The sequence below is a fragment of the Sprattus sprattus genome (genome assembly GCF_963457725.1).
Source record: "Sprattus sprattus genome assembly, chromosome: 18".
NCBI classification, from domain to species: domain Eukaryota; kingdom Metazoa; phylum Chordata; class Actinopteri; order Clupeiformes; family Clupeidae; genus Sprattus; species Sprattus sprattus.
Genome location: NC_137916.1, coordinates 22025017 through 22041545, shown reverse-complemented (window position 1 = coordinate 22041545; position 16529 = coordinate 22025017). Strand labels below are relative to the sequence as shown.

At 43.1% G+C, this 16529-nt stretch overlaps 2 protein-coding genes across 2 annotated transcripts; both read right to left on the bottom strand.

The window, feature by feature from the left end:
* Positions 1-6198: 6198 nt before the first annotated feature.
* nucb1 (nucleobindin 1) lies at positions 6199-13336 on the bottom strand. Its single transcript, XM_080855833.1, has 13 exons — positions 13197-13336; positions 12292-12421; positions 12081-12188; positions 11800-11932; positions 11460-11563; positions 10659-10844; positions 10450-10540; positions 10174-10232; positions 9795-9887; positions 9569-9658; positions 9271-9444; positions 8187-8310; positions 6199-7785 (listed from the first exon to the last, which is right to left on the bottom strand). The coding sequence occupies exons 2-13, from the start codon at positions 12415-12417 to the stop codon at positions 7697-7699; spliced, it is 1377 nt and encodes a 458-aa protein (XP_080711959.1). The 5' UTR covers positions 12418-12421; positions 13197-13336; the 3' UTR covers positions 6199-7696.
* A 799-nt stretch (positions 13337-14135) lies between these two features.
* Positions 14136-16042, bottom strand: ccndx (cyclin Dx; the record flags this gene model as incomplete). The annotated part of the gene is made up of 4 exons (XM_080856232.1): positions 14136-14294; positions 14500-14820; positions 15101-15316; positions 15815-16042. The coding sequence occupies 4 exons, from the start codon at positions 16040-16042 to the stop codon at positions 14136-14138; spliced, it is 924 nt and encodes a 307-aa protein (XP_080712358.1).
* Between the last annotated feature and the right edge of the window lie 487 nt (positions 16043-16529).

The window sequence follows — 16529 nt, the reverse complement described above, 5'->3', positions numbered from 1 at the left end:
TGTATTGCCGAATAAATATCCCCACCAACCCCATTGCATAAAGACATGCCATTCGTATCGAGTCAACACCCCACTCCAATCTTTTTTTTCAGTGACACACATACGCACACACCTATCTGGGAATTCGGTTCCGACACAATAACCATCTAAGGCTGGGGGGGAATCTGCCGCCACCAATGGCACCACATTGTAATATTTCCCTAAATGCTTCGGAATAATGCCATATAATTGTCGGTAGTTGGACTTATGATATTATGCGTGTACATCGAGACTATTAGTCATAATGCTAATAATGGATGCGCATGATACACGGAAATGGGAGCTAAGGAGGGTTACGCTCATCCAGCCATCACATTCTGTACGCCGAGACCTCATAGAGAAGCAGACAGACAGGAGGCAGACCAACGACGACTAGAACCGAACCATGCATGCAGGAAAAACGATCGTTTCAGCAGCTATAACCGGCAGCCTAGACATTTAAAAAGGAAGAGCATCGGATGCAGCTGTCGATGTGTTTTATCATCTAAGGGGGGTGGGAATCTAGAATAAACTACCATTGAGAAAGATGTGTCTGCATTTTGAATTCAAAGGATTGAACGAAACAGAAAATCTTCAAAGGCAGCGATAGATTGGCCTAAGTAAAAAAGCTCCTTTTGATAATCGCACAAATATGAAATTAAATGCCTGTATGTTGACGTAGGCTATCCCTTTCCGTTTGCTATCACCCCCACCCCTTCACCCCCATCCCCCATGATATACGTCCGAGTGTCTCTGCAAATATACAAGCACAGACATAGGCTACAGTCGACAATTACCATTCATTATCAAAGTCAATGCACCTGCTAATGCACGACGCAACGGAACAGGTTTATTCTAAATTTCCTTGCATCCATCCACCTCGCCCCCTCCCTCTATCCCATCCATCCATCCATCCATCCCCCTCTCCACATACACAGCTGGGCTATAATATACACGCTTACACACCCAGTGATTTCACAATAATATGTGCAATTGATAAACGTCTATAACGGGATATTGTCTTCTCACCCTTGTCATCGTCGAATGAAAGAACACGACATCATATCCCCGCTGACCCCATCGGCGGAGTGCCTGGCTTTTCCGTGCTGGTACAGCCGCTGAATCCCGGTTGTCAGCCTCCCCCTTCCCCTCTCCCTCACACATGTAAACGACGGCACTGAGCGAGAGCAACGTTACACATCACCATAGACAACCGTCGTCTCTCTCTCTTTCGCTCTCTCTCTCTCCCTCTGCCTCCCTCTTTCGGATGAAAAGGTGTTGGGTCTTAAAGAAACATTCTTACATCTCGCTGGCCAACGCGCCCGGGCATGCATCCTTACACACTCGCTAAATTGACTGGGCTAATTTATATATGCATATACACACATACCCATAGGCAACAGTAGATATAGGCCTACATAGTGACAGTCGCGTGTGGTTGTCATACACATATGCACAGGTAGCCAAAACACACCAGTGTCAAAATTAACACGACTTGTCCATATATATGCCGAATTCCTATATTCACCCCCTCTGTCGATAGAAAAAAGATAATTGCATTACCCCATCTCCGTGATAATAGCGCCTAAGGTTATTTAAATATTGTGTGTCTCATCATTTCACGAACAGACCTAGTCTATTTGCACTGCACACGAACAGATGCTGCTGTATTCTTTTACTGCACAGGTATAGCCTACCTAATTTCAGGTGGATACGAATTTCCATCTGATGGGTTCACAAACCCGAAAGTTACCAGGTCAAATTTCATAAACTGCAGTTTATTAATGAATGGTAATGCCAATCCATGTCAAGGATGTGCAGGTGTAATAGATAGGCTATATGATACTTTGCATGTTGGAGTCTCTAAGCAGCAGCACAAATCATGCCAAACTGTGGTTTTAAAAATATCTTAATTTCGCATTTCAGAGAGAGAGTTTCAATGACGTATTCGTTGTGCCTGGAGAAACCAAATTACCCGCTACCCCTTTTCACTTGGACATCTTCGCTCTAAGGTGGGACACATACAAACATATAACTATTAAACCAATAATAAAACAGACATTGGTGATGTCCCCACCAATCGAAAGCCAAAGAGGGCGGGTCACCACACCAACGAACGCCAATGAAAACCATCTGGTGATATAGAGAAAAATCGGGTGGGGCTGTGCGAAATGTCCCGAAAGGGATGACGTAATGTGTTTTTAGAAGGTGATGTCATCTATATGTACAAGAAGAGTGGTTTAAAGAAACAGCGATAGGCTGCTCATGTAAATCTCATTTTAAATGGCACACTGTACACTGTGCAAGGTCAGAGAGAAACCCGAATCAGGTGCATCAATCTCAAGAAATAAGGATAGTTTTCCCATTACAGCAAGCTTTTCTCAGCCCTTGATATAGGCTATGTATGGAGACATGTGATTGCTATGGAGAATTCGTCTGACTGCAGACCTTTTAAAAAATGAGGATAGTCATCATCCACATTTATGAGGGAGTCCTGTTCGGTTTCCGAACAATGCCTTATAGTTTATGACGGCCTTAGCATACCATGCTTGTGTTTATTAATCATATTTTACGTACCAAATCAGCAGTGTTGGTGGCTGAATGAGTTAACTGGAAATCCACATGCAAATACTGACCAAGACGAAAAACACCTGTGTGCCGGTTACATCTATTTTTAGAATGGTGCACCCCCTCCTCTCAGTCAAGGCATTTCACAGATTATTATGTTGAACAAAATTCCCCTTATGGTTTCAAAATCGGTTAATCCTAAATTACACAGGACATGGGTAGTTTGGGATAGTAGGGTACTTTGAGAATATTTCATATAAAAAAGAATCTAACAGAACCACAGCACTATGTCTTGATTTGGACACCTGGGCCAATGGAGCAACCTATTATATTGTTCAACAGGAACATGGTATTTTGAGAAGTTTGAGTCCTTCAGGTAAAGTTCCCACGTCAGGTAACCCAAGCAGTTAGCTCATCTCACCTAGCTCATGCCAGGAGGCATTCCTGACCAGCCGCATGCGGCATCTCGGCACCCTAGCGACAGAGGCAACAGTCACACCAGAATCACCCAGTAGCTCCAGCTGAAGAGTGGGAGAGGAATGAGTTTAGGTTGTTCTCCTTTAACCCTTCACTCTTAGAGCACTTTAACCACACTCCCTTCTCTATTGAGCCATCAGTAGCAACAACAGTGAGAAGCTGAGAAGCTGTATGGTCAAAAACTCACATATGCATATTTCACCCCCTCAAAATTACACGATTTAGGATGCAGCCTGTTCTAATGCACACTGGGGTCAGGGACAGGTCATTATCAAAGGTTACAGAGGAAGCCAAACCTCATTGCGAAAAAAAAAACTAAATGTTCAGCATTTACCAACAAATAGGAGGCTACCATGTCTGATGTTAGAAGTGCAGAAGCAGAGCAAGCGTATTTGGTAATATAGTCCAGTGGCCATGCAAGCAGAAATGTAAGTTAACAGAAAGGAGGGGGGGGGGGGGGGGGGGGGAGATGAACAGGTCAGGAAGGGACTACTACACCGATATTGTGTAATACTAAACACTATGTAATGCCTACCAGAAATAGGATGTGGCTTGTTTTTTACAAAAGATGTTTGGGACCTGCCAGAGGGATTTTATCATTCAAAGACCTCATGCAGGGGCTATTGGACTGAATGCAGAGCAACATTTCTCTGGTAATAATTGTCCAAAACTGTCAATTTTTGCAAAGTGACAGAAAAAATGGAAAGTCTTCTGGGCTTGTTGGAATCGCACTGTAGGCCTATGTGAATATTTGTGAAAAGATGTCAAAGACAGAGGTGGGAAAAAACTAATAAAAGTCACTTTCATATGGAAGTTGCCCTTATTTATTTTTTAGGAACCCCCATTCTTCCACAGACTATTAACAGTTAGGTATGATTGCCTTCACAAACATAAATTCTCTATTCTGTCAGATGGATATCTGTTTTTTTTTGTGAACAGCATGCTTGAATTGACCAGTCATGTGTTTGCTAATATCTGAAATGTTTTAACGGGGAATGAAGACATGCCAGATAATAAATAAAAGGATATTCGTATTCTTCTGGTATACCACTTTAAGTCATTGCATCGGGCGTTAATGAAATTATGTTTGTATGAGAATAACATTATTGACTAATTAGGTTATCACGTAAGGCTGAGGGATGCCGCTTAAAATTAAGAACAGTTTTTGCTACAGTGCCAGACAGCCACACGAGTTTAGTAGCAGTCATTAGCTGCAGTGGAGCTGTATCGTCCTCTTAAATCGTTGTGAGGTGACCTAAAAATGAGAGCCCCAAACAGCACTCTCAAACTGGCGTGTTTTATTTATACCTTCATTTGCATGGGAAGTATAAGGCGTATTTAAACTTTGTCTCTGTGATGAATAAGTATGTTTTGTGGTGTAACATCCTAGTAGCCGAGAGGGGCGGGTGAATTCGTTGTGTAAGTAGCGTGAGACAGAGCGACTTCACACGTCGGCATCTCTGCACGCAGCTGTAGGATTGTGATGGCACGCCAAAATTATGCTGACAACGGATTTCGCTGCCGATGGCGCTCTCTGGTGTCTCAATCGCGTATTGCAGCATGCCCTAATTTCAGCTGTTAATTGCGAGAGTGATGATGTTGCACGATGGGCACTGACTGAGCATGCGTTTTGGAAACCAAACGAAAACGAAGAACATTTTCTTGCTAACGAAAACAGAGAAGGAATAGTACACGTTCTTATTTTAGATCTAGAAATGAATCCTAAACTGAAGTGCTACGGTGACCATGGTACTCCCATGAAGCCAAGTCCTGCAGCAGAGGTATAATACATGGGGTGATATTCTCACATAATTCAATGGAGCTGTTAGTGGCCATTAATACCACACACACATGAGCACACTGATGCCACATGGACACACATTATTTTTTCTGACCTCTGGACACCATATTAACTCTGAACATGTGCTGCACACATTGAAAGAAGGGCACACAGAAGAAAAGAAAGACAACAGGAACCAAACAAACAGCCAGACAGAGTCATCGAACAGAAAGATGCAGGCCTATAGGATAAGTGGAGATGCAAGGGTCAGCCACAATCCAAAAGCAGACTCTCTCTCTCTCTCTCACACACACACACACACACAACAAAGAGCGGATGATTCATCACCCAGCCCACACAGCCACGTGAAGGATTTAGACATTCATCCTTTTCACACACTCCACTGCATCCTCTTGGCCAAACCAAGGCCTTTCTATAGTGAATCATCTCTGCTTTTATATATTTTTTGCTCTTACATCCTTCCGCAGCAAAGCGTATACTGTTTAATCCTGTATGTGTGCCTCTCTTTCCAATGTTTCTTGCTATTTATGGGGATCACATAGTGCCATATTTCCTCCCAAACAGAGCCTGGGCTGGTCCTTCTTCATCATGGAGGTGGTTTCAAATAGGTAGCATCTTCACTATTAAATGAACTATGTGATACAGGTGAAATGCAGGCCATTCATACTAAAATATTGGTCGTATTAATTTGAATGAGCCACTTGAAAATGCAGCTGCAAACTTACCATAAGAACATGGTACACATGTACACCCATGCAGACACACACACACACACACACACACACACACACACACACACACACACACACACACACACAGTGTCAGCATCACAAGACAGTGATTGGCAGGTGACAGCTGGGCTGCCACCCTGAGAGGTGGAGCCACAGGGGTTTCTGAGGGTCAGAGAGAATGTGTCAATCAAGTGCAATGGAATGTGCAGTAGGAATGCGCATCGTATAAGCAAAGGGCTCACAATATGCCACAGATGGCCCAATGTTACCAAAAAGAGAACAGAAAACTCGCTTGATCGAAATGATCGCTTTGACAGAAAAGTCAATACTTTTAAATGCCCCACATGTGAGGAATGAAGAAAGTGATGTGTGCATATGTGCTCACACGACACAAGGGAGTTAAGACCAGAACATTCTAAATGTCCACCCTTTGAGCAGGGGGTGAAGGGTCATTATGCAATGGTGGAGAGGTATGTGCATATGTGAACATGTGTGTACACACACACACACACACACACACACACACGCAAGTCAAAGCAGGCAGTATGGTATTCCTGAACACAAGCAGACTGCTTACACCTTGAAGTACCACACCAGACCACATTGTATCCTGTTCGAAGTCTTTATTATACTTTACAAATAAACCACAGACATGAACTCTCCACTTAAGAAAAACACTGCTACCACTTGGCGGATATCTGGATGTTTGTTCAGTGAAACACAAGCTTTAAGAAAATGGCATTTGTCTTGTGCCAACCTTAATGCCATTCATTGGCATTTAACTGTTTACTGTATGCTTGGATGCATGAATTAAAAAATAAATTAAAAAAACACTCAGGCAAAGAAACAGTTCAGGGGGAAAAAAAAAACAACTAATGAAACCATGTGGACAAACGAGTGATAGGCTGAATAATGTCAGGTTTAAATCTAGTTGGGTGGGCTTCAGATGGATAGTGTTTCTCACTGGCAACCAAAACGTGAAAATTACTTATAAGGACCCACTAAGCTTGGAACCAGCGCTTCAGGTTCACACACGTTCACAGAATTTCAAATCCCACAAGAAGAATTCCGTCAGGTGGCCAATAAGAAGAGTAACGAGCCAACGCCTTCCATGCACTGGTAAAACTTAGTCAGAGTCAGATGATGTCTGACCCTCACCTGCACAATAATGGCTAACAAAAGTCAACTGTTTCCATTTTAACAGACCATATGATTTTCTTAGACAAATCAACTCTAGACCGATAATTGATTTGATTTGTTCTATCAATAAATGCAATTTCTGAAGGAATCTGGATGTCTGTCTTGGCTGTGGTCCTCCACCCACTTCCAATTTGTTCCAGAAGTTAAAATTACTTTGATGACTCGCATGACAGGCACGATTCACTACAAAAACGAAACAGGCACACAACTAAAAAGAGGTATGTTTAAAAAAAAAAAAAAAAAAAAAAAAAAAAACTCACTTCACTAAAAGTATCAATTCAACCTCCACACACTCACACAGCTTATGCCTTATAAAAAAAATTATTCACAAAAGCTAACCACAGTTTGAAAATGGCAAAAAGAAACCTCAAGGCGTATTTAAAAACAAAGCAGCATTCTGCTCACTTAATCCAGATAGCCGAACAGCAGTCCGTAAAGAGATGCTATTGGCCAACAAATGCCTTTTTCGGGAATGTTCAGGCAGTGCATGCATGCAGAACACAGGGCTTATGCAGCCTATGCTAACAGGGGGTGGGGCACACAAGCCACACGCACACTACTGTGGGATTATGACTTAATGCCTACTGCCGGAAGGTTGTTTAATTTGTGTGTGGAATCTCTTAAGACACTGTGTTGAGGCATGACGAAGGAGAGGCTATTTGAACATCTTACCAAAACCAGTGCATGTAAGATCTCACTTAAATAGGGTGCTTAAGGAAGCGTCAAGCATGAACAGCTGAAACCTGTTGGGACATTGTGTGAGTTTTGCAAGAAAGCAGCAGCCAAAATATGAGGAAGTGTCGGGGAGAGGAAGTCTGAAGAAATGGGGCGTCAGGACAGTGTGCGGGGGCCCTCTCGTTGAGATATGTGGAGTATGGAGCAGGTTCTGACGGGGCCGGCGTTAAGACGTGTGATGCGGGAGGTTCTGTGGTGGCTCGGCTGGGAGACTGCTCTGGACCTCGGCATCATTCTCAACAGGGACTTTCCCAACTGGAAAACAGCGAACATATATAAACTCATGCCGTCCGTGTGGAAAGCAACACTAGGTCATACACAGTCTGCACGATTCTGAAGTGAAGTAAGCAGAAGTCTCACACCAAATGAAAGAGACAGAAACGATTGGCTATTAACAACTGATCCTGTCTATTTATTCATCCGGAGACCCCCTTTGCCCAAAACGACTCAGAACGGGCAAGACACACATTTTTATAAGCAGGTCAGCTTCCAGGGAATCAAGCCTGTGACCTTGCTGTTTGCTAGGGCCCATGACCACGACAGCAAGGTCAAAGGCTCAAGTGGTAGACCGTGGGCCTTTAGAGCCCTGCTCCACCAGCTGAGCACCAGGCACAAGCTCTCCCCTCACGCCATACTGGTTGCATGTCAGTGGTCACCTGGCTCATCCTGCGCGAGCTTGTTTATCCCCTGCTGAAACAGCAGCTCTCCATTAGGACCCGACGGGGGCTGCTCCTTCACTTCCTGCTGCTGTTTCTGTCTCTGTGCCATTTCCTTAACGGCCTGTAAACAAAAAAAAAAAAAAAAAAACATAGATGAATCCTGTACCAGACAACAATAATGTTTCAAGACTGCAGGACATGTCCTAGTTGAAGTGTCAGACTCTGCTTGATGTCTGCTCACTCTGTAACATTCTGAGTTACACACAGTGTGGCAGTCACACACAACTGCCATTTTTCAGATGTCCAATCTCTATAACGAGGATGCTAGAAGCAAAGTGTATCCTTACAAGTCTCCATGGCAACAGCATATCTCCTTTACTGTGCTGGTCGGTTACTGCTGGTAGGGCTTAAAGGGACAGTGTGTAGTTTTCAGTGGCATCTAGTGGCACGGTTGCTGAATTGCTGAACAGCCGAATACCCTTCACTATAAGCATGTGTGAGTACCTACGGTGGCTGTGCAATGCTATAACAACGCGGAAAGCCCTATCTCGAGCCAGTGTTTAGGTTTGTCTGTTCTGGGCTACAGTAGAAACAGGGCGTTGCAACATGGCAGACTTCATGGAAGACGACCCACTCCCTATATAGATACAAATTGCTCATTCTATGCTAACGAAAAATACAATGATTTATAAATTATAGGTTATAATACAGTAAGGAAAACAATCATAGATACTATATTCCATTTCTACTAAAAACAACATACTATACCTTTAAACTATGTTATAGAAGAAAACTAGCTAAAAACAGAGTAAAACATACATTTAACCGACTTCTTGGACAAAAGTTAAGATAACAAAGCACATGTGGAAAAACACAACCTCTGTATACGGCCATGTAAACTGTGAACTGTAAACTTCGAAGACCAAAGTCTGAAGTCAGAAGACTGTTTATCCTCATTCCTAAAAATGCCTCGATCAAAGGAGACTGTCCACAGTAGTAGGGTGAAATCATTTTGATTGGGGAATTGGACATGGCTGATTATGTGGACAGGAGAGAGGCTGTGACGCAGCTCCATGCCTACCTGCTGGTACTCCCTCTTCTGGGCCTCCAGAGCTTTGCCCCTCTCCTGCAATAGATCCTGTTCCTGCCTCAGACTCTCTGCCTTCCTGCCGAGCTCCGCTTCCTTATCACGGAGCTCCACCTCAAAGCGCTGAAGCTCCTCCTCGGAGTACACAGGCCTCGTGTCGTCCAGGGTCTGATTGGCACAAATGCAGGAAGGGGGCAGGAAAGAAGGGGAGATGAGAGAAGATTTAAAACAAAAAAGTATTCAACAGCCACCGCAGCAACCATGGCGGAGGCCATCCTGAACGCTTCCTCACCTGCCATTCTTTGGCGTTGTTAAATTCTTTCTTCTCGGTCGACTTCAGAAACTCCTCCAGACTGACAACACGGTTGTGATCGATGTCCACCTGAAAGGAAAAAAGCATGAGATGATTGAGAACACAGATTCAAGACTGGCAAAAGGTGTAAGTGTGTGTGTGTGTGGTTATGAGTGGGAGAAAGAGAATGAGAGGGTGAGAGGAGAGGAGATAGACTGCGCTTTACATTTTTCATGACATGCTCCCTCATCCTCAGCCTCTCCTCCTCCATCTCCATCATGTCATCTTCTTCATTCTTTGGGTCATAGACCTTCTCCAGCTGAAAGACAGACAGACCATGGGTAAGCGGCATAATTAAAATAATAAAAGCAAGTACATCTTCTCCAGCTGAAAGACAGACAGACCATGGGTAAGCGGCATAATTAAAATAATAAAAGCAAGTACATCTTCTCCAGCTGAAAGACAGACAGACCATACATACAAGTATAATTATAAAATATATAGAAATACATAATACTCATTTCATACTATATGTAATAATGATACAGACACTTAGGGAGAATATGAAAAACAATGGGTCTGGAGATGACTGGATCCTCTCTTACCTCTTTGGTGAAGAGAGCCTCAAGCTCCTGCTCATCCAACAGGCCATCTCCATTGGTATCTGCTCAGGGAGGAATAGAAAGAAATACTCATCAACCTCAAGGAGAAAATGTGCCATGGAAGGCCACTGAGATGTTGGAGGGCTGCAAAGGGAAAAGGAAGGAGGAGAGAAAGAAAGAGAGAGAGAAAGAGAGAGGGAAGGCAGAGAGAGAGGGTGTGTGTGTGTGTGTGTGTGTGTGGGTGTGAGAGAGAGAGAAAAGGATAAGGAAGGAACGTACCGTGCAGTTTGAAGAAGGTTTTGGGGTTAAACTCCTGTGGATCTAAACCGTCGGTTTCCTCCCACACCTCACGTAACTGAGCAACACTGCCCTGAAAGAGGGGGATTAAAAACAAAAATGAGGAGGTGTACAAATGAACAGAAGAAAATAGAAACCACACTAAAATAGAAGGCCACTTGAGGAACTAAACTAGTTTTTTTTTCTCATACCGGGGCGTTCACTTTGGGATGCTGCCGGTGTTTTTCCTTCAGCTCCTCCAACCTCTTCTCCTCCTGGTCCCTCTTCTCCTGGTCCAGGCCCTTCAGGTATTCCCTCCGCTCATGCTCCTTCAGCATCTCGTAGCGTTTGAACTCCTCGTGCCGCTCCGCATCATAGTTCTCCAGGTCCTTGGTGGCCTGCCGTGGACACAGACAACCATTCAACACATATCCTTGCTAAGGGCCTGGAACTTCATATTTCATTTTTAAATAAGTTATATTTAAGTGATTGTTAAAAAAAAAATAAAAAAAAATAATAATAATTATATATATATATATATATATATATATATATATATATACATATACACACACACACACATATATACACACACACACACCCACACGTTACATCGGATCTGACAAAACAAGACAGATTGACCTGTTTAACTGTGGACATGAGTCCATTAATATAAAATAAAGAAGGACAGTGATAACGGGTTAGGGGATGGAGGAAGGGGGTTGCCACAAGCTGTAGGAAGGTTTTTCCAATGGCAAAGGATGCTTTTATTCAGAAAGTAAACAACAGAGAGGAAGACAATTGATGTGGAGCATCATCTGTCTGTGGTTCCCCTGATTATGTGAAAGTCCATTGCGCACAACTGTTCATCCACAATGATTTACAACACAATCTACATTTATGATTAGTAGTGCATATGAATAACATTGCAAGCACTACATCAGCTAACTCCGCAACAAACGTTTCTCTCCTATGAAATGAGTAGCTGTTAAATGTGAGGCTTCTTTAAATACCGTAGAGATGAGAAGCTCCAGGTCTTTGGCCTCAAACGTATTCTGGTTGTGAGGGTCCAAGTGTTCAAACTGTTTAAGAAGTGAGATGTGATCCATTTGCACACCTGACAGAAACAAGGAGAGAGAATTAATTAATATCTAAATCATCTACCAGACTTCTACACACACACACACAAACACACCAGTGTAATGGTCTTATCTGTTGTCATGTTTTATTTGGACCCCAGGAAGAGTAGCTGATGTTCTGCTGCATCAGATAATGGGGATCCTAATAAAATCATAATCCGAGAGAGAGAGAGAGAGAGGGAGAGGGGGAGAGAGAGCGAGAGGAGACACATACTCTGAGTGTTGGTGCTGTCCATTTTGGCTTTAAGCAGCATTCTTAGGCGGGACACTTCCTGTCTCTTCAGTTCATCCAGCCGTGTTCTGACATGGTGGCCAACCAGGTCCAGTTCTTTACTCAGACGTCCACTCTGGCATAATCAAAAAGAAACAAAAGGTCCAGGAGTCAGGAAGAGATAACAAACAAGTCACAAGACAAAGCGTTTATCAAATGAGACAAAGGAATGATCAAATGCGGCCGAAACCAGATAGAGGAGATAGAGACTGAAGGTCACATACTTTAATGTCTTCAGTGTTGGCTGTCTGCAGCTTCTCTCTGAAGTGAGGATCTGTCTCCAGCACCTCAATGACCTCCCTCAGATACCGGTCATAATACAGCCCTGTGTCCTGTTTAAAGGAAGGAAGTGGTAGGTCACCCATCAAATGCCAAACTCTAAAGACATCCATGTATTTAAGCACACAGCATGGTACAAAGTAGAGAGCCTCTTACTGCATTCTCATCTTGTATCTCCTCCTTAGGGGGAGGGACCTCCTGCTGATTAGGGTTGGGTTTAATGGGTACCGCCATCACCTCCAACGAGAGTGATAGCAGCAGCAGCCAATGAGGTTTCATCATCCTCCTTAAGTACACACGAGCAGTGATACAAAGACATGAAAAGCATTATGATATTAAAACAACAAACATTTTAAAAATATTAATGATAGGCATATACTGCTTATTGTCCTTTGAAGACCAAAAGCCTACAGGACCACCATTGGTACCATTGCCTACCCTACATAAACACGAGAGCGGGGGATAGAGAAAGAGAGAGAGAGAGAGAGAGAGAGAGAGAGAGAGAGAGAAAAAAAAGCGAGAGAGAGAATGGAATACTCTTTCGTGAGTACTGTCATCTTCAAGGGCCTTGCTCTGTTGTTAGGTTTTAAATAGCTATTCACTTGGCAGCCGTGGCAGCATCCTCTCTTCTTCTGTCTTGTAATGTTAGCAACTATGTCAAGTAAAGCAAACATGAAGACGGCTGGGCAAACAACGTAGGCAACAACGAACAATGAACGAGTTACCATACGCCTTCGGGACCTATTTAATATCAGAATTGTGCCACGTATTTGATTTGCCTCTGAACGCCATTGGGAAATAGTGGACTGCACAGCTTACAGGAAACCGATGATGGATCAAGTATTCGCCGAGGAAAGCGAGGATATAATAATCTAAATAAATAAGAAATAGAGCCATAACAGAGAAAGAGTCCCTCGTTTCCTTTATGCACATATATGCCGTCATTGTTACAGGTATTGAGCAATTCATCCGTGACTCTCAAAATAATATTTAGAGAGTCGCAATTTGAACCTCTGCGGTCATGTTGAAAATGCGTCATAAAAAAAATCACGCTTACTTACTTTGTAATTATGCTGTTATGTGGTCCGAAGGATTTATACGAATGCTGATTTCAAATATACAATAAGTCAAGTTAGTATAATAAAGACTGTATGTAGCCTCTGCCTCACCGGATACCTTCCAACATCTGATGTTCCTTCCAACACAACTCTTACTTGCGATTACTTATGACGTTATCAGACAGCGACGGTACTTACATTTGTTTTCATAATAAAAGCTTGGGTGAAGGGGGGTTCATCTAATGAGAAATATTGAAATAGTTTCTCCTTACTTCACGGTGACAGATAAACTATTTCATGTATTGCATCAATATCCAGGACTAAATGCACACCCTTATGCTTGCCTATGCTAGCCGAGTAGCCTACTTCCTTTCTTGATCCCAGATTTGTGTGGTAGCTAACAGCTGGATGATATTAAAATCTTTTACAGGTGTCTCTGATGAGATTTGGCCTGTAGCTTGTGATCTGGTCGGTATAGCTCCACGTCTTCTTCGTCACGTAGAGAAAGAATGAATACTTTACTTATAAAACATTTTATTCTGAAAAATAGATACTTTAACATCAAATACCGTTTTGTTATCCTGGAAGAATAAAATAAATATATTTGCTCAAATATAGACGACAACGAATAAATAAATGTTTAAATAATAAATTAAGAATGATAAACAATTAAATATCACAACGTAAACACAAGTATATCGACATCATAGGTAGGCAGTGCAACAGAAACAATAAATATGGCACCAGAAAAACACTCGAATAAAATAAAATGTAATAAATTATAAGCACATAAATAACAAAGTCATATCAGGACAGGTCAACATTCAGGGTAAGCTGTCCAAATGTAACGTTCTTTAAATTTTACATCAGTTTCACTGATCAACAGGGGTGTGGACATGGAGATTGATTCGCATATTTCTTTGCTTCTTGAGTTCTCCCGGATTAAAAATCGATCTCCCGCAGGTCTGTCGGGGTGCCCGCTCTTTCGTCCTCGACCTCGACCTCCTCATCTTTTCCCACTGGCTCTCCCCGACGGCCTCTATTTTGAAGGCGCTCTTGGAGAGCACCTTCAATAACATCACTGTAGTATTGCAACACAGCCTGTATTGTAGAAGAGAGGTAAGTTGTTAATGCTTGTTCTCCACTCTCATCTTTGCTTTTTGTTGTCTTTATGCTCAGTTAATCTGTAACCCCCAGCCCATGCAGTACACTTATATATATTTAAGTATTAAAAATGAAATGTTACAGCTGTGATTAATTAGGCTACCGTTAAAATGCTTTGTAAGAATTACTAGAAGCTACTCACCAAGTCAGTCTGACAAAGTGCAGCTAGTGTTGTGGCCATGTAGGCCAATTGATCCGGACTCTCAGTGGTCAGACCTCTGAGGGCAGAGTTCACTGCAGCCGCAGCCACCAGTGAGGGAGGGCTTCCCAGGAAACGCGAATCACATACACACATGGCAGCCAGAGTGTCGCTATGGCGCCGCAGTGTGGTCAGAAAATCCCCTGAGTCTGGGGCTCCATCCCTCTGCTCACCAAGTGAGGAGAGAAAGTGTGGCATGAAGTCCTGAGGGGTTACCGCAGCAACGTCCCACCGAAGTGTTGACAGGACAATCCGTTCCATCTCCTGTGGTAAACAGAGGTTTACATGACCACCAGTATTCCCAACAAATACTCCTGTATATTTAAAGTGTATGTGTCTGTGTGAGAGAGAGAGGTAGTGACGTGTGTGTGTGTGTGTGTGTGTGTGTGTGTGTGTGTGTGTGTGTGTGTGTTTCTGTGTGTTTAAAAGCAAGAGAGAGAGAGAGAGAGAGAGAGAGAGAGAGAGAGAGAGAGAGAGAGAGAGAGAGAGAGGGAGAGAGAGAGAAATGGCTTTGACAGTGTGGGTCATCTCTGCAGCCACTCACCCGCAAGTGGGAAGGCATGAAGTCATATTCCACAGAAGCACAGAGCGCGTCGGCCGTGACCGTGTCACTTTCGGTCAGTTTGGAGGAAAGCAGCACGCAGGCCGCTGTCAGGCAGTAGGGCGAGACAGACAGGGTCAGAGAGGCTGACAGGAAGCGATCCAGCAGAGAGACAGTGAGGGGGAACACTGCCTCGTCACAGCCACACTCACAACAAACCTGCCAGAGGGAGAGGAGGAAGGACTCAGGTCAGTGATGAAGAGTAGGGGGCAGAGGATCCAAGTTAGAAATCTCTATGCTATACTCCTAAACTTGCCCAACACAGCTGAAGTTAAGATGCAGACAAACGGGTGGACAAATCCAAAACATTAGCAGTTGGAATATGTTTCCATTCAAATGAGCGGAAAATCAGTTCATATCACTCAAATATATTCCTATGTGTCCTTTGAGTTACTTGAATAATAATTACAAAAAAAATCAAAGTCAGAGAAAGAAATGAACAACACAGAACTTCTCTTCACATCCTGATAAAAAGAGAACATGAAAAATTATTAAAAATAATGATTATTATTATTATTATTATTATTATTATTAATAATAATACTAACAATAATAATGTATAACAATAATGTTTCAAAATAACTTTCTTGAACACAGCTTTCCATGCTGAAAAAAAACCACAGACATCAGTCAGGAAATAAGCAGGGCTGCTCTTACCTCCAGGGCCCATTTGGTGAGCTCCTCTCTGCGCTGGGGATCTCTCTGGATAAGTGCGGTGTAGAGGGGCGAGGGCAGGTACCTGGTCTCTGCCTGCAGCAGCCTCTGGATCACCCTCTGGCCTGATGCGTGAGGGTCCCACTGGGCCCTCAGGAAGCCTTGATTCTGGCCTTCCTCCTGCTCCTCCTCCTGCTCCTGCTCCTGCTCCTGCTCCTGCTCCTCCTCCATGCACCATAGTGAGACTGACATGCTGCTGTGGCTGTGTGTTTGTGTGTATAAGAAAAATTAGGTCCAAGTTCGAAAAATTAAGATGAATGTTTGTAAGGCCCTTGCTGGTGTTGGTCAGGTAAAAATATAACTGAGAGGACACTTGCTGTGTGTGAATGAATTAGTATGTGTGTGGATGTTGTTTTCCTAAAGTGGTAAGTCTTTAAGTGAGTGAATGCATATGTATCTGTGAGTATGTTTGTGTGTGTGTGTGTCTGCCTCTCTCTCCTCTTCTCTTGTGAATCCTGCTCTCTCTCTCTACTCTCCAACTATTTATACTAGCACCCAAAAGAGGGACAAAAGTGAAGAAGTGACGAAAGAGAGAGAGGGAGAGGGCGAGAGAGGGATGGATAGATGATGGAGAGGGGTGTGTAAAGTGAGTGGAGTAAAATAATAAAAGCTCAACAATGCTGCCTGCTAAACAATGGGCTCAACAGGTGGAGAGAAC